The sequence below is a fragment of the Rhamphochromis longiceps genome, linkage group LG5 (assembly GCF_057381845.1).
Source record: "Rhamphochromis longiceps isolate RC_006_pf linkage group LG5, R_longiceps_female_GT1.1, whole genome shotgun sequence".
NCBI lineage: Eukaryota > Metazoa > Chordata > Actinopteri > Cichliformes > Cichlidae > Rhamphochromis > Rhamphochromis longiceps.
In genome coordinates, this window is record NC_140561.1 from 31589517 (window position 1) to 31609140 (window position 19624).

At 40.0% G+C, this 19624-nt stretch overlaps 2 protein-coding genes and 1 long non-coding RNA gene across 6 annotated transcripts in view; 2 read left to right on the forward strand and 1 right to left on the reverse strand.

The window, feature by feature from the left end:
• The window catches only part of fer1l4 (fer-1 like family member 4), a 31486-nt gene extending 27378 nt beyond the window's left edge, over positions 1 to 4108 (forward strand). Inside the window, exons 41-48 of the mRNA XM_085407198.1 lie at positions 1 to 155; positions 473 to 654; positions 736 to 920; positions 1056 to 1173; positions 2041 to 2164; positions 2458 to 2762; positions 2983 to 3083; positions 3681 to 4108. Coding sequence (XP_085263324.1) covers positions 1 to 155; positions 473 to 654; positions 736 to 920; positions 1056 to 1173; positions 2041 to 2164; positions 2458 to 2762; positions 2983 to 3083; positions 3681 to 3861 — 1351 coding nt within the window. The 3' untranslated portion in view covers positions 3862 to 4108. The remainder of the gene's footprint in view (positions 156 to 472; positions 655 to 735; positions 921 to 1055; positions 1174 to 2040; positions 2165 to 2457; positions 2763 to 2982; positions 3084 to 3680) is intronic.
• On the reverse strand, positions 27 to 7713 carry LOC146670339 (uncharacterized). The gene is made up of 6 exons (XR_014911773.1): positions 7579 to 7713; positions 3489 to 3740; positions 2410 to 2620; positions 1000 to 1068; positions 815 to 908; positions 27 to 149 (listed from the first exon to the last, which is right to left on the reverse strand). It is a non-coding gene; the product is annotated as an uncharacterized LOC146670339 (long non-coding RNA).
• Positions 7063 to 19624, forward strand: part of unm_sa1614 (un-named sa1614) — a 22502-nt gene continuing 9940 nt past the window's right edge. For 3 of the 4 annotated variants that reach the window (XM_085407199.1, XM_085407202.1, XM_085407201.1), the window contains exons 1-14: positions 7063 to 7883; positions 11433 to 11505; positions 11582 to 11727; positions 12329 to 12403; positions 12630 to 12679; positions 12798 to 12927; positions 13021 to 13106; positions 13196 to 13271; positions 13725 to 13805; positions 13904 to 14001; positions 18126 to 18195; positions 18319 to 18406; positions 18570 to 18618; positions 19002 to 19174. In XM_085407199.1, the coding sequence (XP_085263325.1) occupies positions 7758 to 7883; positions 11433 to 11505; positions 11582 to 11727; positions 12329 to 12403; positions 12630 to 12679; positions 12798 to 12927; positions 13021 to 13106; positions 13196 to 13271; positions 13725 to 13805; positions 13904 to 14001; positions 18126 to 18195; positions 18319 to 18406; positions 18570 to 18618; positions 19002 to 19174 (1321 nt within the window). In that variant the 5' untranslated portion in view covers positions 7063 to 7757. The remainder of the gene's footprint in view (positions 7884 to 11432; positions 11506 to 11581; positions 11728 to 12328; positions 12404 to 12629; positions 12680 to 12797; positions 12928 to 13020; positions 13107 to 13195; positions 13272 to 13724; positions 13806 to 13903; positions 14002 to 18125; positions 18196 to 18318; positions 18407 to 18569; positions 18619 to 19001; positions 19175 to 19624) is intronic. The other variant, XM_085407200.1, reaches the window with a different exon arrangement.

The following is a 19624-nucleotide window of genomic DNA, read 5'->3' on the forward strand; positions in this document are numbered from 1 at the left end:
TGATGGTTACAATATGTGGCGGGATGCAAAGAAGCCGTCAACTATCTTAAATGAGCACTGCAGGAAGTACGGCATCCCGTCTCCTGAGTACAGGCCATCTGAAGTCAAAGTCCTCAACAAGATTTTCAAAGTACCACCAGACGCGATACCTGAAGGTAAGACGGAAAGAAAAGGAGAGACAGGTAGGTTGCGATTCAGCTAGATCTAAATAGACTTTAGTACTAAGTGAAGCAGTGCTTACTCTGAAGCCAAAGTAAACAGTGCATAATTGTACATCTGTAAATGAATCATAATATACAGTACAACATCATATTGTTCCATCTAGCAGCTCTGAAACTGCACCATAATCATTTTTCATACTTTATTTCTGCTGCTCGTCTCATACAGCAGCCTCCAGCTCTCATAACACTAATAACAGTAATGGTAATAACAGCTCTAACAACACTGCTGCTGCCACTGTTATTGTTATTAGACCTGCTGAAGAAGAACCAGCGGTCTCCAGAGGAGGAGGCAGAGATACAGGAGCATGCAGCCCTGAGTGTGCTGCACCGCTGGGGTGAAATGAACGAATTCATTGCTGGAGTTGTTCCTCTGGTACCTGAGCACGTGGAAATCCGGTCTCTGATGAACCAGGACAATCCTGGACTGCCACAGGTAACCATAGCACAGCAGTAAGGACAACACACTGCTACAGGTGCAAATAAGTATATTCAGCTGTGTGTGTGTGTGTTGCAGGGCTATCTTCATATGTGGGTGGACATGTTTCCCACTGACATCCCAGCTCCGCCCCCCATTGACATAAAGCCCCGCCTACCTGAACAATACGAGCTGCGTGTGATCATCTGGAACACTGATGATGTGTTTCTGGATGATGTGAACCCGTTCACAGGCGACCCGTCCTCTGACATCTATGTGAAAGGGTTAGACACGCGCGCACACACACACACTCTCTCTAACTTGGTCTGCACAGTCATCATGCCTACATCTTGATGGGCTTACCTCTGTGTTCCTGCTTAGCCTTTAGGGATCATTGTTGTGTTGTATTCCCTGTGCAGCTGGATAAAAGGACTGGAAGGAGACAAGCAGGAAACCGATGTTCACTTCAACTCTCTGACTGGAGAAGGAAACTTTAACTGGAGATTTGTTTTCCGCTTTGACTACCTTCCTACTGAGGTACACACATATTTTGGTGATGTCTGGACCTTTTAATGTCAATTAGCCTTTGCTCTTATGTCTCCAGGGCTACAACCAGATAACTAATAAGTCTATAAAAATGTTAAAAATATCATCCTTGAATCTTTACATAAAGTAGAAAAGCAGAAAACTCCTTTTTCAGAATCAGTAAACATAAGTAAATGCGCTCTTTCTCTGGAGATGAATCATCTTGACTCTTATGTTCTTTCCTTTGGTGCTGCCCAGAAAAGGCATTTTAGTTTAAAAAAATTATTAAAGTACAACTTCAGTTATTTATAAAGCCTGAAATTACAAAAATAGCCAGGATATTTGTTTTGTACGGTAAAGATCCATTAAGATGACATAACCAAAGTCACCAAGTATCCAAAATGTATGAGGAAGGACCTGGCAAGAGTGGGGAGGAAAAGCTCCCTTCTAACAAGAAGAAATCCCAGGGGAAGGCTGTCATCTGCTACGATGAGTTGGAGTGAGGGTAAAAAAAGAGATCAAAGAAGAGAAAAAACTACTAGACAGAGATGCTGATCTTCTTGTGGCTCTAGTGGATGCTAGCATGTCTCATAGTGAGCCTCAGTACTTAGTAGTATACTCTGCACCTTATGTACTTAGCTGTCTACCATGTAAATTTCAGGGGGTAGTGCCTTTGTGATCGCTTTTGTAAACTTCTGACCAGAAATATTACTGAGTTTCTCTATAGTTAAGACAGCAATTAAACAAACAACCAACAGTGTCACAATACATGAAATATGTGTTTCTATCTGTTAGTTATTTCACATAGTTTTCTAGAGGTACTAGAAAATGACTGGAGACGTATCATGTTTGTTAAAAATGCATCTTCTGCTTCTGTAGAAAGAGGTGGTGTACAAGAAGAAGGAGTCCATCTTCTCTCTGGAGGAGTCAGAGTTTCGTCAGCCGGCTGTTCTGGCTCTGCAGGTCTGGGACTACGATCGCATCGCTGCCAATGACTTCCTGGGTGAGGCACACAGGCTTATCAACACTGTCAATTAGGAAATGCTTAATAGCCCTTAAAAGAATTATTAGACCACCACCCAGTGTATGGTTTATACCACAGCTGCCCTAAAGTAACAATCTTGGCAATTAACAAATGAATGTTTTTATGTTTCTGTAATAGTTATTTCAGCTTTATTCAACTCACGGCTGAGCTGTTATTTTTCCATCCACTGTTTAAAATGTGTCACAAGATTAAAGAGTCCTTACCTCCGACTCTTCCACCCAGTCATTCCTCTTTTATGCTTCATCTGCTAGGTGCAATAGAGTTGCGCCTCAGCGACATGGTGCGACCGGCAAAGTCATCCGGTAAGTGTACGATTTCGATGGCGAAGGATCGGGCCAGCCCTCGATTCTCGATCTTTCGTGCCAAGAAGATGAAGGGCTGGTGGCCCCTGACTCGTCCAAAGACCGCCGAGGACTTTGAGAGGGAGGAGAAGGAGAAGGAGGAAGCCAAAAAGAAGGGACGCAAAAAGAAAAAGAAGAACAAAGACAAGAGGAGCCAGTTGAGAGAGGAGGACATCCAGTACACTGACAGCATGGGCAACACTTTCCTGTTAATGGTACAAAAATCCATCTGAATCACTTCAGTTCAAGAAGCAGTAAAATATTTATTCAATTAAATTATAGAACATCTGTGTCTGTTGGCACAAGAAGAGAAATTTAAACAGAGTTTTGCAGCAGCAAAAGCTTTTTTCCCCACTTTTGGCCTTCTGGTCTTTGAGTTTATAATGGCAAATGAAGAAAATGAATTTTATTTAACACAAACTTGTCTCTATGAAGGGAAAAGTGGAGGCGGAGCTTCAGCTGGTGACATTGGAGCAGGCAGAGGCCAACCCTGTGGGTCGGGCACGCAAGGAGCCAGAGCCTCTGGACAAACCAAAGTACTGCGTGCACTACCACATGCACACTACAACTCTTTTCTTTTTTTCTTTTTTCAAGTTAATATATTTATACACTTGAATACTCTCTTATAAATGTCTTTAACTTCCTTTTCTTTCATCTCTAAATTTCCCTGATTAATGTAACTAAAACCATTTTCTTTTTTTTTTTGATTGATCTCTTTAGTGGTTGCTACAGCAGCTCATTTGCCTCCATCCCCGCTATCTCCAGCATCTTCCTCTTTCCAGCTAATCCTCTGCATGTCCTCTTTTACTACTCCAAGAACCTTCTCTATAGTCTTCTTCTTTTCCTCCTGCTTGGCAGCTCCATATCGAGCATGCTTTATCAAGTATATCCACTCTCCCTCCTTTGCACATGTCCAAACCATCTCAGTCTTGTCTCTCTACCTTTGTCTCCAAACCGCTCAGCCTGATCTGTTTCTTTGATGTACTAATTTTGTAATCCTGTCGTTTCTGGTCACTAGCAGGGAAAGTTTATTTTGTGGTAAAACACTGATGTTTTGAATTTGGTGTGACCCAGCCTGTAGGCTTCCACAGCCCAGGTGTGAACACATAAACTGTCTTCTGTTGTCTCTCCAGTCGTCCCACCACCAGCTTCGCCTGGTTCGTCAACCCGATGAAGACCTTCGTCTTCCTCATCTGGAAGAAATACAAGAAGTATATCATTGCTCTGGTTATTATCACCATCCTCACGCTTTTCATCGTCCTCATTGTCTACACAATGCCACAGCAAATCAGCTCTCTCATCATCAAGGGGTAAAGAAATGGATGGCTGGTTGTTGACCTGACCTGGCCCAGCGTCCTTTTTATTCCTCACTTTTATGTACCTAATCTGTATAACAGGTGATTTAATGTATTTATCCTGACTGCACTACATAATCAAAGAGATGTTTTACGTTTGGATGAATCCATCCTCAGAGGAAATTAAATCTCTTTCCTCAGTTTGAAACCACACTGATCTTATTTACATGTATTTTATGAACTGTAAAACTTGCAGCAACCCGATGTAACAAATAAGTATGTATGTTAAAATAAAACACTTTTCTATTCATTGTAATACGTCTAATATTGTGTATTATGCATAGTTAGGTTTATATTGGTGTTATAATTGGAAGGTAAGTCAAATAAGTACATAACCTTCTGGCATTTAGCAGTGAAATCACAGACTGCAGACAGATGCAATGATCATACTCCATGAAATAGTTCCCATTCTTGCTGTGGGGCATATTTGAAGCCAATAAAGCTGCAAAAGTTCTTATTTTCCAGGGATTATATACCAATTAAAATAAATTATGAATACTAGAAGTTATTTTTGCAAATAGATCCACCTGGACACTGGGTTCTTAAATCTAAATATAGTGAAAGTTACTCCTATTTTCAAAGTTCTCGATCAGAGTATTTTCTCCATTGTCATTTTAGCTTTGATCATGAACGCAGATGGACCTGACTAAGAAACCGATAGAAGCCGCATGTAGCAACCTGTCATTCATATGGTGGTACCGCCCTTAAAGATACCCTGCATTACTGTCATGCTGGACACTGATAGGAACCCTCTTTTACAAAATGAACATGCATTCAGTGAGACAACAAACTGATCAGGAAAGGATTTAATAACAGCACGCATTCATGACACCAAGGATCTTTTACTTTTACATTTACTTCTATGTAACTCCTGCTTGCTGTCACAATTAACAGGTTTAAGGTCAGACCTGAAAGTTCCACCAAATGATCAAACGAAACCTGCAGAGTCCCAGTGAAGGAGATTAATTTTAATTAGCTTTTAATTCTATTCAATTTGGCAGTTTTTCTGGCTTCTTTTATGCACAAATTTGGTGTGCTAATTGTAGTGGGATCAGCGTCACACCAGCACTGAGAGCTATACGATTTCTCAGTAACTGAAAGACAAAGCAATTTGCACCAAAACAATCTGAATTGAATGTCAGCTACAACAGATTCCTTACATAACGGATGGTTCTATTTCTGTGCTGCATTAAGCAATCTGTTTATGTCAAAGACAATGGCACAGAGTATAATTGCTGCTACATCGGCATCCAGCATCTACTATACAAGTAATACATGCAATGTAGTCCTATATACACAGAACATACAGCATGCTATGTAATAGTGGTCTCATACATTAGGCCTTCTACATAACGTAATAGAAGAAAGAGATTTAAAGCTGCAATAATGCTGAAGGAAATCACCAACAGGAAAGTTAATTTCGTGAATGTTAGTGTATTTGGGTTGCGCTGTAAACTTTTGACTTTGATAAATTTTTAAGTGTATCTGCCACTTCCTGTTTTTGCTCCTGGCAGATCACCCAAATAAGGTAAAAAAAAACAAACATAAAAGCTGAATCTGCAGTTCAGGAATTTAATACGTGGTTCTCCAGATATTTTTCCAAAATATTTGACTCCATAGACAGCTAAGACAACGTGGTAAGGATTTGTCAGTGCTGATTTCTGATCTCTGCTTAAGTAATTTCTCTATGTTCTGTCATTGTGCCTGTTAACAGCTATCACAGCAGAAAATTCAAGTTTTTTAATTCTGTAGAAAGGTGAGAAACAACATAATTATGAAGTGAGATGCCACGTCTCTACTCACTGTGGTTATGCAGAATTAAAACCACAGTTTCTTCCCTTCGCAAATAAGTTGTGAAATTAGATTAACTCATTCAAAATTAATTGGCTGGGATTTGAACTGCAGGGACAGAAATAAGGCTGCCTCTGTGTAGAAGTTCTTGCACTGAAGTTATAGAGCACACATTATTTCTGTCATAACGACACATTTAGTCTGGTGTAGGAGAACTTTGCTACATCTTCCTTTAAAAAGATGTACTGTTTTCTAGCTTGACTATTATATTTTCTTGGAAAAAGGCTCAATATCACACCTAACTTTAACAGTGGGACATTTTATTATCTCATATCTAAAACAGGCATCAAAGAACTTTGGATGTTTCCTTGTTTGTTAGGGGTATTTAAGTAATACGCTGCAGTCAGCTGTCAGACTTCATTCTTATCTTCTGTCAGAACAACAGGAAGTTGGAAGTAGCTTGTTTATAGCGGTTTGCTCTGATTGTTTCCCCTAAAACTATGATAATGATGGTTGATGCCAAGACAAACTTTGGCTTTTTGCCTCAGACACTACAAAGGAAATTATGTCAGAAGACGAATAAGAGGCTCAGTCGATACGAATAATTGGTAGTTCACGTTAGTGAACTGAGGCGACCGTGTAAAGAGTGCACAACAAGAAAGACCGATAAAGTCAAACAGAAAACTTCAAGTTATTGCTGCTAAATTATGGGTCGTACTTAGTTTTTCACAGAACTGGAGCGAGTCCAATGGACCTTAACTTTTAACATGCCTGTATATACCCTATGGATCCACTAGTGCAACAGATCCAATATCAGCAGATACCAACATCTGTCTGATAACATTATATCAGCGAATAAGATGACATTTACTTACGTCATTAGACAACAACTGAACCGTGGTGTCGCATCGGTTTTTCACTGGCTAAATGCTCAAAAAACGTGAAGTTCTTCGAATTATTTTTAGAAAGATTTTTGGGTTGGTTTGCTAAAGAAGAAAATAAAAATAAAACTATCAACCCAGAATTAAATTAATATATATATATGCATGAAGTCTTTGGATAGGTATTAGCCGCTTACATGCTGGTCCTAATTAAGCCTGCCGGCTGAAACCAATTTAATTTATTTGTTTTTTTTTTTGAAAACGAGTCGAAAAAAGCACAAACAGGGATTTTCAGATTGTGGGGTCTTTGAGTAGCTAATCCTGTTTTCATGGTTCCTTTTCTTTTGAAACTAACTTTAAAATGGCCGTTTGTGGAAATGTAACTCCGGTTGAGTGATTTAAGCGAACAACGAGAGGACGCAGGTGTAACGAGCTGAGGTTTATTTGGAGGAGCGTGCGTTTCACACTCCTCCCGGTCAGCAGTGCGCGCGGCCGCGACAGAGGGCTCCGCCGCTGTACACCGTGAACGCGCCTCTCCATGCGGTTTAAATAAAGGAGCAAAAGCAGGAAAAGAAATATCTGTGACGAGAAGACATGAAGCTGCGGCTGAAGCCGACAGCAGAAGCCGCTTTTATTGTCTCATCTGAGCCCGGAACCGGTGCCCGGTGGGTCCGGTTCTCCTCTCCTCTCCTCCGCTCTTTGTCAGCGGGTTCACACACTGACCACACACGGGCGGGTTTGCTGGTTTTCTCTCAATGAAGACGCTCTATCGGAGACCGACTCGATCTTAGGACGTCAGTGAACCGGCGGCGTTTTAATCTTTTGGTTGTTTCGTGCAGAGAGGCTGGTGGGCTTTCATCTGCTGCTGGGTTTAACCACCTTTGTTTGGAGAAAAGAAGCTGATGCTGCGGTTCACTCACACTGACGGAGGAGGAATCACCCAGCAGGTCTTTAATTACCCATTTCTTTTTTTAAATCAGCCAGTTGATGCTAGTTTCTCTTACCGGGACTGTGGGAGTCTGGACGTACCACTGATGGGCTCGTTTCAGCTGTATTTTTAATTTTTGTGTGTTGTTGGTGACTCTACGTTGCGCTTGGTGTCCTCGGTCTTTTGTGTGGAACTGGTCTTTCAGTTCCGGACTGTCCTGGTTCTCTCCCGGTCCTTACCGGCCTCAGGAGCACAATGCCGGAGTGTGTGTCGGTATCAGAGTTCGTCCAGGAGGTTCAGGAGGACTGGAACTCTCCCACTACCTCCTCTTTCACCTCCAAGATGATCAGCTGCAGGAACACAGTCTACCTGCTGGAGGAGGTCAGTACTGACAGAGGAGGGGTAGCAGGTAGTGGTAGCAGTCTGAAGATGCTTATCGTGCAGATTCAACAGGACGGGTGTAGGCTACCTGATGAATGAGATTATCCGTACACGGTAAATTGATTATTTGGCTTCTAGCCTACATTCATGGCCGGACCTAAGTGCTCAGGGTCCCCGGGGAAAATGAGCAGCTGTGGCCCCCAATCAATCCTTCATACCAACCCCTCTTTGTGTGAAATGTACAGTTTTTCCTTTTAACCCTGTCTCCTACAAATGACAACATTTTTATATTATTTGCATGTGATTAACAAATCACAAAGGCCTTTGCACATTAATTGTTTATACATACTTACTATAGATGATAAATGCCTGCAAGCATGAAACAGTTTATTCCTTATAAAATTCTTCTTGGTACAAAAAAAATGTAACCGATTTAAATTTGTCTCCTTGTGAAGCACAGCACAGCCTTTCTGCTGTGTTTAGATGGTTCCCTTTTAGTCCTGCTTTGACTAATGCATTTTAAAACCTCAAACTTGCAAAGAGAGCAAGTATCAACTTGTGTGTCAAAGTGTAACAGCCTTTATATCGACGATCATCGCTGTGAAGAGAGTTGGGTCAAAGAACTACGACACAGAGTGTGCGACCAGGAGTGTGCAGGTCAATTTCTTTGTGATTCATGAGGTTATGCACTATGAATTTATTGCCATTGACGGTTTCCATTAACTAACGATGACCCCTGGCGCTTAGCGTTGTTGGCTTTTCAGCTTGCTATTCACAATTTCATTTAAATGTCTGTGCTACTTATCCCAACCTTTTGACACAAACATAGACTCACCACACTCTTGTTAAACAGGCTAATCCACATTATAACACACAGTTCTGATGGTTGGACTGTTTTACCTCGATATGTCTTTTAACATTTGTTTAGTCACAGGTCTGACGACATTATGGTTTATAAATATTATCCATTGAGCGGCTCCAGAACTCTCGCTGCTGTGTGGATGTTTCATTATTTTCACTAAATTTCAGAGCCATTTATGAAAGAAGTTGCAGAAAATGTTACCTCTATATAATGCTATTGCAAGAAGCTTTTGACTGTCATGACTGGGTTTCATGACATTGACTACCAGCTCAACACTTGGTTCTATAGGAGTACAAGGCAGGCCTCATACAGTTTGTATGCCCACACCTCCTTCACCACCACCACTGCCTCCAGCTGTTTTCAAGGATCACACTGAAGCATTCCCAAACCAAATGAGATGCACAAATCTCCAGGAAGGCATCCTGGTCAAATTGCCCAAACCCCTTCAGCTGTTTTATTTTAACAGCAGTGTTTGAGCTTGTCGCCATTATATCGAGATCAAAGCCGCTGTAGACAAAAGCTGTGTAAACTGGGCAGTGTTTTGACAGGTGACAATCATTTTTACTAGTTCAGATATATTCTTAGTTACTGCGTACAGAAAAAGTAATGCATTCGTGTATTACTGTACTTTGAGGAAAGTATCAGATTCCTTATCAAAAAGCAATTCACTCAACTGTTTGCTAAATTCGTGCATTGTTTTTAATGACTATACTAGAGCTACATCTTCCATGTTTTACTTATTAATCAAAAACATGAATCTTCTTATTTACTGTCAATCGCCCTTTGAGCTATCATGCTTATTGGTGAAGAAATGTGATCATTTCTGTTAGACAAATGCTTCAGTCACTGAAGTCCAGCTTTTGTACTTCATTCACAATCAAAGTGTTGCTGTCACTTTGAGTTTTTGGAGGAAGACACAGAATCATGCTATGCAAAATTTGTCAAAACACAAGGGGTGCAAATGGTTCTTTAAATCAGCAGATTGGTAGCATGGCTAATTAGCACAAAGCTGTTCCTTAACTACTACTCATCTTATATTTGCAGACATGTTGTTTACAGCCTTTCAGAACATCCTTGAATTGAAACAAAAAGCAGACTGTATCTCACTACGAAGTTTGACTAAAATAACATTCTGCAGTAACAGCAGTTTCTTTTCCATTTGTCTGCCACGACTTTCATATCACCCTTATAGTTTGCAGTGTGCTTGCAGGATTTCAGAAGGAAACGCGGAACAAAATCATGAAATGTTTACATCCGAGTTTTGTCTAAACCTCCCTTTGCATGCATATTTGCAAACATTTTGGACCCTTCATCCGAAGACTCAATGGACTGAAGCCCTTTAAATATTTACATATACAGAAGTAATTTCTTAATGTTAAAGTGATTAGGTCTAAAGTTAGAACATTTTATAATCTACTAAAGGTCTTAAACAGTTTGTAAATTTGCTCTGCTACTGTGTGAGGTCTGAGAGCTTGAATGGGGATGCCCCTCAAGCCAGCAGGCAGCGCAATTCCCTCAACAGTGGAGCTACTGACCCCGAGCCTGGCCTCAAAAACACTGCCCTTCTGCCCCAAACATGTACCCCCAACAGTGTTGGCATATGTTACCATGGCAACAGATTAATCATTCACAGCTATGGTTATTTGATGATAAGAGAAGGGGCCAGAGGGATAATTACGTAAAGGATGTTCTAGCTTGCACACTGGTACTGCATTCAAAGGAGGCTGAAAAACTGTAAATTACAGATTTAATTTTATAATTTCTAATTATTTATAAAAATTTTTTAGAATAAACACCCATATGGTGGCATACCACCTGTTTATAGTGACATTTATTTCATGTGTGCAAAGTTTTAAAGCCACGAATAATAAGCAACATATAGACAGTCCAAGCTTGTCCAAAGATAAATTCCCAACAGGCAAAGATAAATGTTATTTCACTGTTTGACAATAAAGTAGAGCATATTAATAATGCTATGAATACCCCAAAATCTTCTGCAGATAGGGTCATTTGTTTAGTTCCTGTCATATTTTTTTGCATAATTATCACTTTTCTTTAATTTTAATGGCATTTATGTCAACATCTAGGTCATAAGGACACCTTTGAAAGTTGAATGTGAAAAAATCAAGCAAACCCTGAAGCTGTTTAAATGTAATTAAATGATAAAATTTGAAATTTGTGGTGGTTTATTGACGTAACACAGTATTTTCAACCCTAACATTTCCAACTGCAATAATAACAACCATCAATCATCATTTCCACACTCAAGTTGTAGTGTAAAAAAAAAAAGTACTTAATAATCAATAAGAAGCAGCAGCGCATGAAAACTGGCAGCCTCCATTAGATATGTGGTCTGACACATTCAGAAATAATCATGTAGAAATCGTTATACAAACTATTAACCTGTTAACTGCTGAAGGTAAAAAATTAACATCTTCTCAGAATGGGGAGAAGAGCTTCACTGTGGAGTTTCATGTGGAGATTTTTAGTGATCAGACGATGGTTCTCACACAGGAACGTTGCTGCCATCAAGCGATGTCATCAAGTTTGTCCTCTGTGTGTATGTTGAGTCAGCAGGTGAATTACTACCACCTCCCCTTCATGCACATGTACACACACATGCACACACTGCAGGTCCACACACTCTTTATTAATGTGTGTATGGTTTGTTTTTTTGTTTTTTTCAGGTTCTGGACAGCGACAGGTTGGTGCTACAGAAGATGAAGAAAGCTGCAAAAGCCAAATACACATCAGGTCAAGGTACACACCCCAAAATATACACGCACACATGCACATCCCCGTATTGTTCCCTTTACTAACAGCATTTCTGTGTCAGAACACGTGTCTCATTTGGAGCAGTACATTAACGCGATGGAGAAGCTGTCGGTCAACTGTCACTCAAACGGAGAGACGGAGGTTGGCTCCGCCTTCTGCCGCCTGGCGGACTTTTCCAAAGAGCTCCTCTCTCCCATGAAAAACCTGGTGAGTGATAGCAACAAAACACCACCTCCAGCTGATGAGTTTCTACTTAAAAATCTGTAACTTCAGTTTGAAAAAACCCTTAAAATGAGTCTTTGCTCTAGTTTGAAAATATCTGCCTCCTTCCTTTACAGAAAGCCCCATGTCGAGGAGCGCATAATGAGTTCATTTGCAAAATGACTGACTGACCAGCATCAGCTACATGATTAAATACAGACTTTTTGGTTCTATGTTATGACGAGTGCATTTTATTATCATTTATTGTCCAGTTATTCTGGGGTTTGAAAATGAGGTACTCATATTTTGATTGCTTTATTTAAATCCGCTGTGTTGGTGTACAGAAGCAACATTACTGTCACTGTCCGATTAAGGACCTAACTTAAGACCAAACTGTAGTTCTAATTACTATACATCTGGACGGCAGTAGACCGTAGTGAGCTCGTGACACAATCCTTGTGTCATATGGTTTTGTGCTCTCTGTCAAAGTCATAATCACCTAAACTGTCTTAATGTTTTTCATGTTAAGCAGTTCATAGTGTTACCCATGATGGCTTTGAGCAGTATGTGTTTTCCCTTTAGATAATTTATGTTTCTCTGTGTTCAGCTAAAGAGCATGCTCCACAACATCAACTTCTTCTTGGACTCTCTGGTTAAAGGAGACCTGAGGGAGGTGAAGGGGGTGAGGACATTCATCTTTGCTTAGTGCATTCATACCACCTAAATAACTCGTATGAACTATAACAGTCACGAGCCTCTGGCCAGTGTTTCTGTCAACATTTCACCAGAGTTCAGTCAAAAAAAATGAATCTTTGTAGTCTTTTTTTTACTGTTTAGCCTCAGGATGCTGCTGCTTGTGTTCAGTAAGGTAAATAATTCTAATTCCAGTTTCCTTCTGTGTCTCCTAGGATCTGAAAAAGCCTTTTGAAAGAGCGTGGAGGGATTATGAGAGCAGATTGTGAGTGACACTGAATTAACTTATGTTTATTTGCTAATATCTAAGACTGGAAACTTTAATACGTTTGTATTAGGGGCAGGAAGATTTTTAAATTAAAGTCTTGAAACTGTGTGTGCAGTAAACAGGTGGAGAAGGAGAAGAGGGAGTTAGCTCGGCAGTATGGGATGGTGAGGAGTGAGGTGAGCGGAGGAGAGATCGCGGAGGAGCTGGAGAAGGAGAGACGCTCCTTCCAACTGAGCATGTGTGAGGTCAGTGACTCTTCCCCTTCATTTCCATTCTTATTTATTTTATTTTTTAAATGTGCAGCTTTCCTTCAATCGCTTCTTGTCTTTTTCCCTCAGTATCTAATTAGGGTCAATGAGATAAAGACGAAGCGAGGAGTCGACCTTCTGCAGAACCTCATCAAACACTACCATAGCCACAACAAGTAGGAGCTCACACAAACACAGCTTTGGCAAAGCTACATACAGTAAACTGGAATGGTTCGATTTACTACATCTTTATGTTTGTGTTCAGTTTCCTGCAGGAGTGTGTTTCCACCACTCAGAGGCTGAAGCAGTACATGGATGAGCTCAACGGAGTCCTGACCACGGTACAGGAAGCGCTAACAGCAGCAACACTAGCAGCAGCCTTTAAGTGCGGCTGGCAGATTGTTAATGATTTGCACAGAGATTAAAATCAAGTCATTTACTTTAAAAAAAATTATTATTATGAAGAATACAACATACAGAATAGAGACATTACATGAAGTAAGAAATTAAGTGATTTACTCTCTTTTTGACTTTCCTTTTGGAGCCAGCCTTGAGGAACTATACTTTGCCACTTGGTTGTGCCCTGTCTCTGATCAAAACTCATCCATTCATACAGTAACTGATCAGCTCCAGCTCTCTACATATGTAATATACCATGAGAAGTAAACTCGTGATGATTTAATCCAAAACTAAAAATGGAAATTTGCTGAGTGAGATTTGGACGGTGTAAGCGCGGCAGCAGCATGTGATCCTGGATTAGCTGAGCTCTGCAGGTGAGCTGTTTGTGTGTGCAGGTGAAGCAACGTCAGGATGAGGAGAAGAGACAGCTGTGCACACTCAGAGATCAGCTGAGGCCGGTCGTCCACACGGAGCAGGTCAGAGACACAGACACATATGTGCGCTATTTTGCTGTTTGGACATGCAAAATAATGAATGTGTGTCTGCACGTGTGTGTGTGTGTGTGCGCGTGTAGGACTCTTTGCCTAAGCAGGTGTACAATATGCATCAGCTGCTGGGAGACAAACAGTACGGGACGGAGAGAACAGGATTCCTCTACAAGAAGAGTGACGGGTAAACACACAACATAAAATAACCTGCACGCCTTTTTAAACATTCACAAAGCAGTGCAATTAAGTTAAATGCCTCAATTACTCTTAATGTGCAAACTGCATTGGTAGTACTGATTTTTTTTTTCAATTGCAGTATTTTAAAGAAATCATTTAAATTTTAAAAACAAACGGTACCAAAGCGTTGATAAAATAGGGCAACTCATATAAACAATGTTAAATAGTTAAAAGTATCTTCACCTTGACCGACATTTGTTCCTCGACATTAATAACGCATTTAGAAAAATGTATCTGACTTGTGCTCTTAATGGAGTGTCCTTAAGCTTTTTGGTGCTACTGACTGTTTGAATTTGAATAGTTCTTGGACCACTTAACCAACATCAGCCTGCAGCCGTTGGTTTAATGTTGTTATATAATCATGGTCATTGCATCATCTCCTTTTAAAGGCTTGTGTCTCATAGCTTAAGGCACTCTTTTATTCTCACTGTTCTTTCTAATATTGTGGTGTCTTTACCCTACAAAATGAAGTGCCTTGAGGCAGCTGTTGTGAACTGGCGATATAGATATTGAACTGACAAGGAGCGACATTGCACATGTGCTGGATTCGTACTTATATTTGTGTGTGTGGATTATGGAATGGCAAGAAACCGGCCTTTGTAATTTGTTCCCTCCAGACTGGTCGATGTTTTCCAAAATATTTATGTTGGATGGGGGAAGATGCTGCATTTATTGTGAAAATCAGGGAACAGATCTCTCTGTGTGCACCTACCAGACCAAAGTATGCTAGGGAAAATGTGTATTCCCTGACAGTTACTAATTTGCTGTAGACAAGTATGTGTTTCAAGCAAATGAAGGGCTACTCTGGCAATCTGCTAATCACCAAAACTATAGGGTGGTCTTCCTTATTGATAAGTTGCTACAGAGCGAGGGCACTAAGTAGGGGTGGGTTTTTATAATCGATTCATCGATTAAAATCGATTCTGGCTTGGATAACGTAAAATCGATTCATTAAAATCCTGAATCGATTTTTTAATATAAATTTATTTTGTCCGAAATGCCAGAATCTCTGGTGACATCTCACAAAATTTCAAGAACCACCAAACAGTAAATGAGAGCAGGTACAGGGATTCTGCACATAGACTTAAACACACAGCGCGACCCGCGGATCAGAATCAGTTAGATGTCGCCTTTCTCACAGTCGGGGCTGAAAGCCGACAGCTCGCTGATCCGGGTCCGCGCTTTGTGTTCACGCCCTTTATGCGCTGATTCTAAAGCTGTTAGTTTGATCTCTCTCCAAACAATATTGACCGAACCAGCAGCAAAAGAAGATCCAAACGCTTCACATAAACATCGTCATGAATTCACTCTTTTACTGTTTTGCTTCCATTGCGATGCGCAGCTCTCTCTCTCTCCCTCTCTCCCTCCCTCCCCCCCCCCCTCTCTCTCGAACAGTTTCGCTTTCTTCATTATTCGCTTGCTTGTTACGCACAAGTCTACTGTTCAGAGGAGGAGCCAGACATTTGAAACACCCGGGGCTTAGCCCTAAAGGGTAGTATGCATGTGGGATTTTTTTTTTTTTTTTTTGAGGGGGGGGTGTAGAAATGACTGAAAGATTAATAGGCTCTGTTTTGAGTTTTGTTCAAAAAAGAATGACTTCATATAGGGAAATATATATATCACACATGCAGGACACCTTAAACTAGTTTTTTAATTGAGCAGCAAGACAGAACGAAGTCGGGGCTGTATCAAGACACAGGGACTAAACCCCAATTCAACCAGACCCAGAACTGATCCAGAATTAAAACAGGACTACAACAGTTCAAAAGCAGGATTACTGAGGACTTAACCAAGACATAACCACAATCAGAACTAGATGATAGTAGCACTAAAAATCATCATAGACCTGCACTACACTTATTTATTTAATTCTACCAAAGTACAATATTTAGATTGAGAAAAGTTTATATAATTATTTAGCCTTGTTGTGCAAACAAGCCTGCAGAACTTAATAAATATAGAATTTGAAAAATAGCAAACCTAAAAAGAAACACTAGGTACGAGATACATGAGTACCTATGATACAGTGATACTTTTAGTAAGCAACCATTTGACTAACATGTGTGTCTCACCTGCTCTTGTTCATCTCTGTTCTGTCCTCATTCTCCATCTCCCTCTCTGCTCCTCTCTCACCCTCTCTGTTCCTCTCTCTCCCTCTTTGTGCTGACAATCATCAAATATACAGTTGAAACCAGATATTTACAAACTCTTCAGATCAAAACACAAACACTTTTTTAATTGCAACATCAAATCAGACTAAATGTTTATTTTTTTAGATTGATAAATATAAAAACATATTTGTTAACTTTAAGAGTAAAGAGAGAAACTATCTGTATTTCTTAATTATAAATGGCACCAAATTGTATTCAAACTTGAGCCACACTTATGGAGCTCCACGATTCTTTTCCTGGTGTTTTGGTTGACATCTCTGGATTTTCCCATGTCAAAGAAACAGTGTTTTGCCTTATATGCATCCACAGCTGTGCCACCTGTTTACTCACATGGACTCTACTAACCTATCAGAAGCTTCTTCAGCTCAGAATGGAATCGTCTGGAGTTTTCTTATTAATTAACAAACTTAGTGTACATGTACTCCTAAATTTAATGAAAGTGATAAAAAATAGAAAGCTCTGTCTCTCTTTATTCTGACATTTAACTAATTCAAAATATATTTCAATATTTATCTAAAACAAAAATTTACTCTAAATTGATGTTGTACAGTAAAAATGTTTTATGTTTTCTCCCTAAAGTGTATGTAAATATCTGGTCACAAATGTGAATATCCTGCTGTGTACTGAAATCCCTCTTGTTTTGCATAGAAATATACTGAACAACATACAAAGCATAATATATAAAATAACATTTACCTGAGTTTTTTCTTTGAAAGAAGCCTCTAATGTCCATTCTTATATTTCAGTACATAACTGAAACCGAATTAGTCGGGGAGGGTAAGAACTGAAAATATGAAATAAACACACTTAAGCTAAGACTCTCTAAAAAATAGCATTTGTTCGGCTTTTCATTTCGCCATTTGTTGATTCACTTGAAGAGCAAGTAAAATAATATTGGTCAAGTGATCAGTTTCATATCAATCTTTCGTGATGCACCGTCATATTTACATTATTTGTACGGTACGAATGATTTGCTTTGGTACCTGCTCAAACTTAAGCTCTCCTTAGTATGGCTGGCTCCGTCTCTCCAACAGCGCACTCACGGGCAGCAGCTCCCCCCGCCCCCTCGCTCAGTCGCTTAGTGCCTGAGCTTGGATCATACCAATATCAGGGGGGGATTCACGCACAGTCGTAAATTCCCACAGTGTGCACTATGTGCTTCGAATATTGTGTGTACTTTTTGTTTTATACAGTTGTCAGCCAGGCATCTAACTATGAAAAAATTACACTCCAAAATACCCCGGGCTTCTGACAAAACAACCCGGGCTTAAGCCCCGTAAGCCACCCCCACGCTCCGCCCCTGCTACTGTTGTTTACAGCGCTGTCGGCCGCTGTTTTTTTCCCTTTTACATTCTTCCGAAAAGAAAACCTCATTTCTGCTGTTCAATACTGAACAAATTTAAACTTTTTAATATTATTCAAAATGCAAAATGCTTAGCCGTGTGTCTAATAAAACCGCGTCAGAGGCAATGTTCATTAATTAATGGTTTTCTTTCGTTTTTGATGTACTGCAGAATATTTTTATAAAATCCCAGGCCAGGAAAATCACCTTCATGTTTTTCTGTGTTTTATCTTCAGCTACTTTGACACAAAGGCATCTGCTGTGATGCTCACACCTTGGATAAAGTCTTGCGAGTGTCAGCTTCCTTTTTATATAGATACAAAAATATGTAAATGTTCTGATCTGAATTATACTTCTGACTGTCAAAATTTCCCAGATTTAAATCGAATCGAATCGAATTAAATCGAATCGTGGATCGAATCGATTTGGGACCTTGTGAATCGGAATTGAATCGATTCTAGAAATCAGTGACGATACCCAGCCCTAGCACTAAGACACTTGGTGATAGTCAGCGCTATTAGGATCACTAAAAGGACTAAAACTGTGTTTGTGTTACAGGTTGAGGAAAATGTGGCAGAAGAGGAAATGTTCAGTTCACAACTGTTACCTGACCATCGCGCATGCTACTGTGAGTGCATGTGTATAAATGTATAAAGAGATAAAAACATCAGGAAAAATCTGTTTGGCTTAGTTCTCTTTTCTGTCTATGTTTTAACTGAATCTTATCAGCAGCGTTCTTTCTGCTTTTCAGCCGAACAAACCTCCCACCAGACTCAACCTGCTCACATGTCAGGTTAAACCCAGCGTGGAGGATAAGAAATGCTTTGACCTTATCTCTCGTAAGTGTCACTAAATGCTATTCTACATGTACACTGAAGTCGTACATAATTTAACACAAGATAAAAACTGCATGCATCCAAATATAAATTTAAATGCATGTAAACAGTATTATGTACTGTATAAATACGTCTCTGTAAGCATAAGATACACCTTTTCCTGCAGATAATCGGACCTACCACTTCCTGGCTGAAGATGAAGCTGAGTGTGTGGCGTAAGTAAAACTTTCTTCGGGCAGGTTGTTAACGGGCCACTCTGCTAAGTTTACACGTACAGTATGAGTTATGTTTCTGCAGGTCTTGGGCAGTATGATTGCACATGTGACACTAGACACTAAACATTACAAGTCTGAAAATGTTTAGTTAGACAGAAGGGGAGTTTCCTTTGCTGCTCCACAAACTTTGCACCTAAAGAAGTGAGATGCATGTCTCTTGAAACGCTGTCTGAGAGAGGTTGGACTGAGATGTCAGCGGCCGTGTGTGTGTTTTTAATATAGTAATGGTGGTAAATTGTCGGACTACTCTTTTCTTGTGGTGCTCACATCATCTTGGGTCTAAAAATGAGAACACATTATTAAGAAGTGTTGTTTGTTTTCAGCTGGATGTCAGTGCTCACTAACAGCAAGCAGGAGGCTCTGAGTATGGCTCTGGACGGGGGGAGAAAAGGAGGAGGAGGGAGTGAGAGCAGCGTGGAGGATCTGACCCGAGCCATCACCGATGACATCAAACGGATGCCGGGAAACAACAGCTGCTGTGACTGTGGCGCACCAGGTAATCAAACCAATAAAGTACACTAGATGTTATGCCGAAGAGATTACTGATTTAATTGTGTCATATTTAATCAAGCAAATAATTGAAAGATTATTTTGTGGCAAATAAGACAGTTGAATGAATAGCTTAGTTTAATTCCAAGCGTGTATTTAATATTTATCTGCTAAATGTTATATAATTTCTTATTAGCAGTCTGTATTTCTACAATCAGGTGGTTTGTGCCAAGGTAGGCTTTTAATGTGGAAAAAATCTCTCTCGCTAAATGAAAATAAAACTGAAGTTGTCATTTTTGGCAGCTTTGTCAATAATCACATCGATGGCACTCTGGGCCCCCTTTCCTCCTCCTGTAAAACACATGTAAAAAACCTCGGTGTCTACATTGATGATTGTTTTAAATTGAATAAGCAGGTGAGTGCAGTAGTCCAGTCCTGCTTCTTTCTTTTTTTTTTT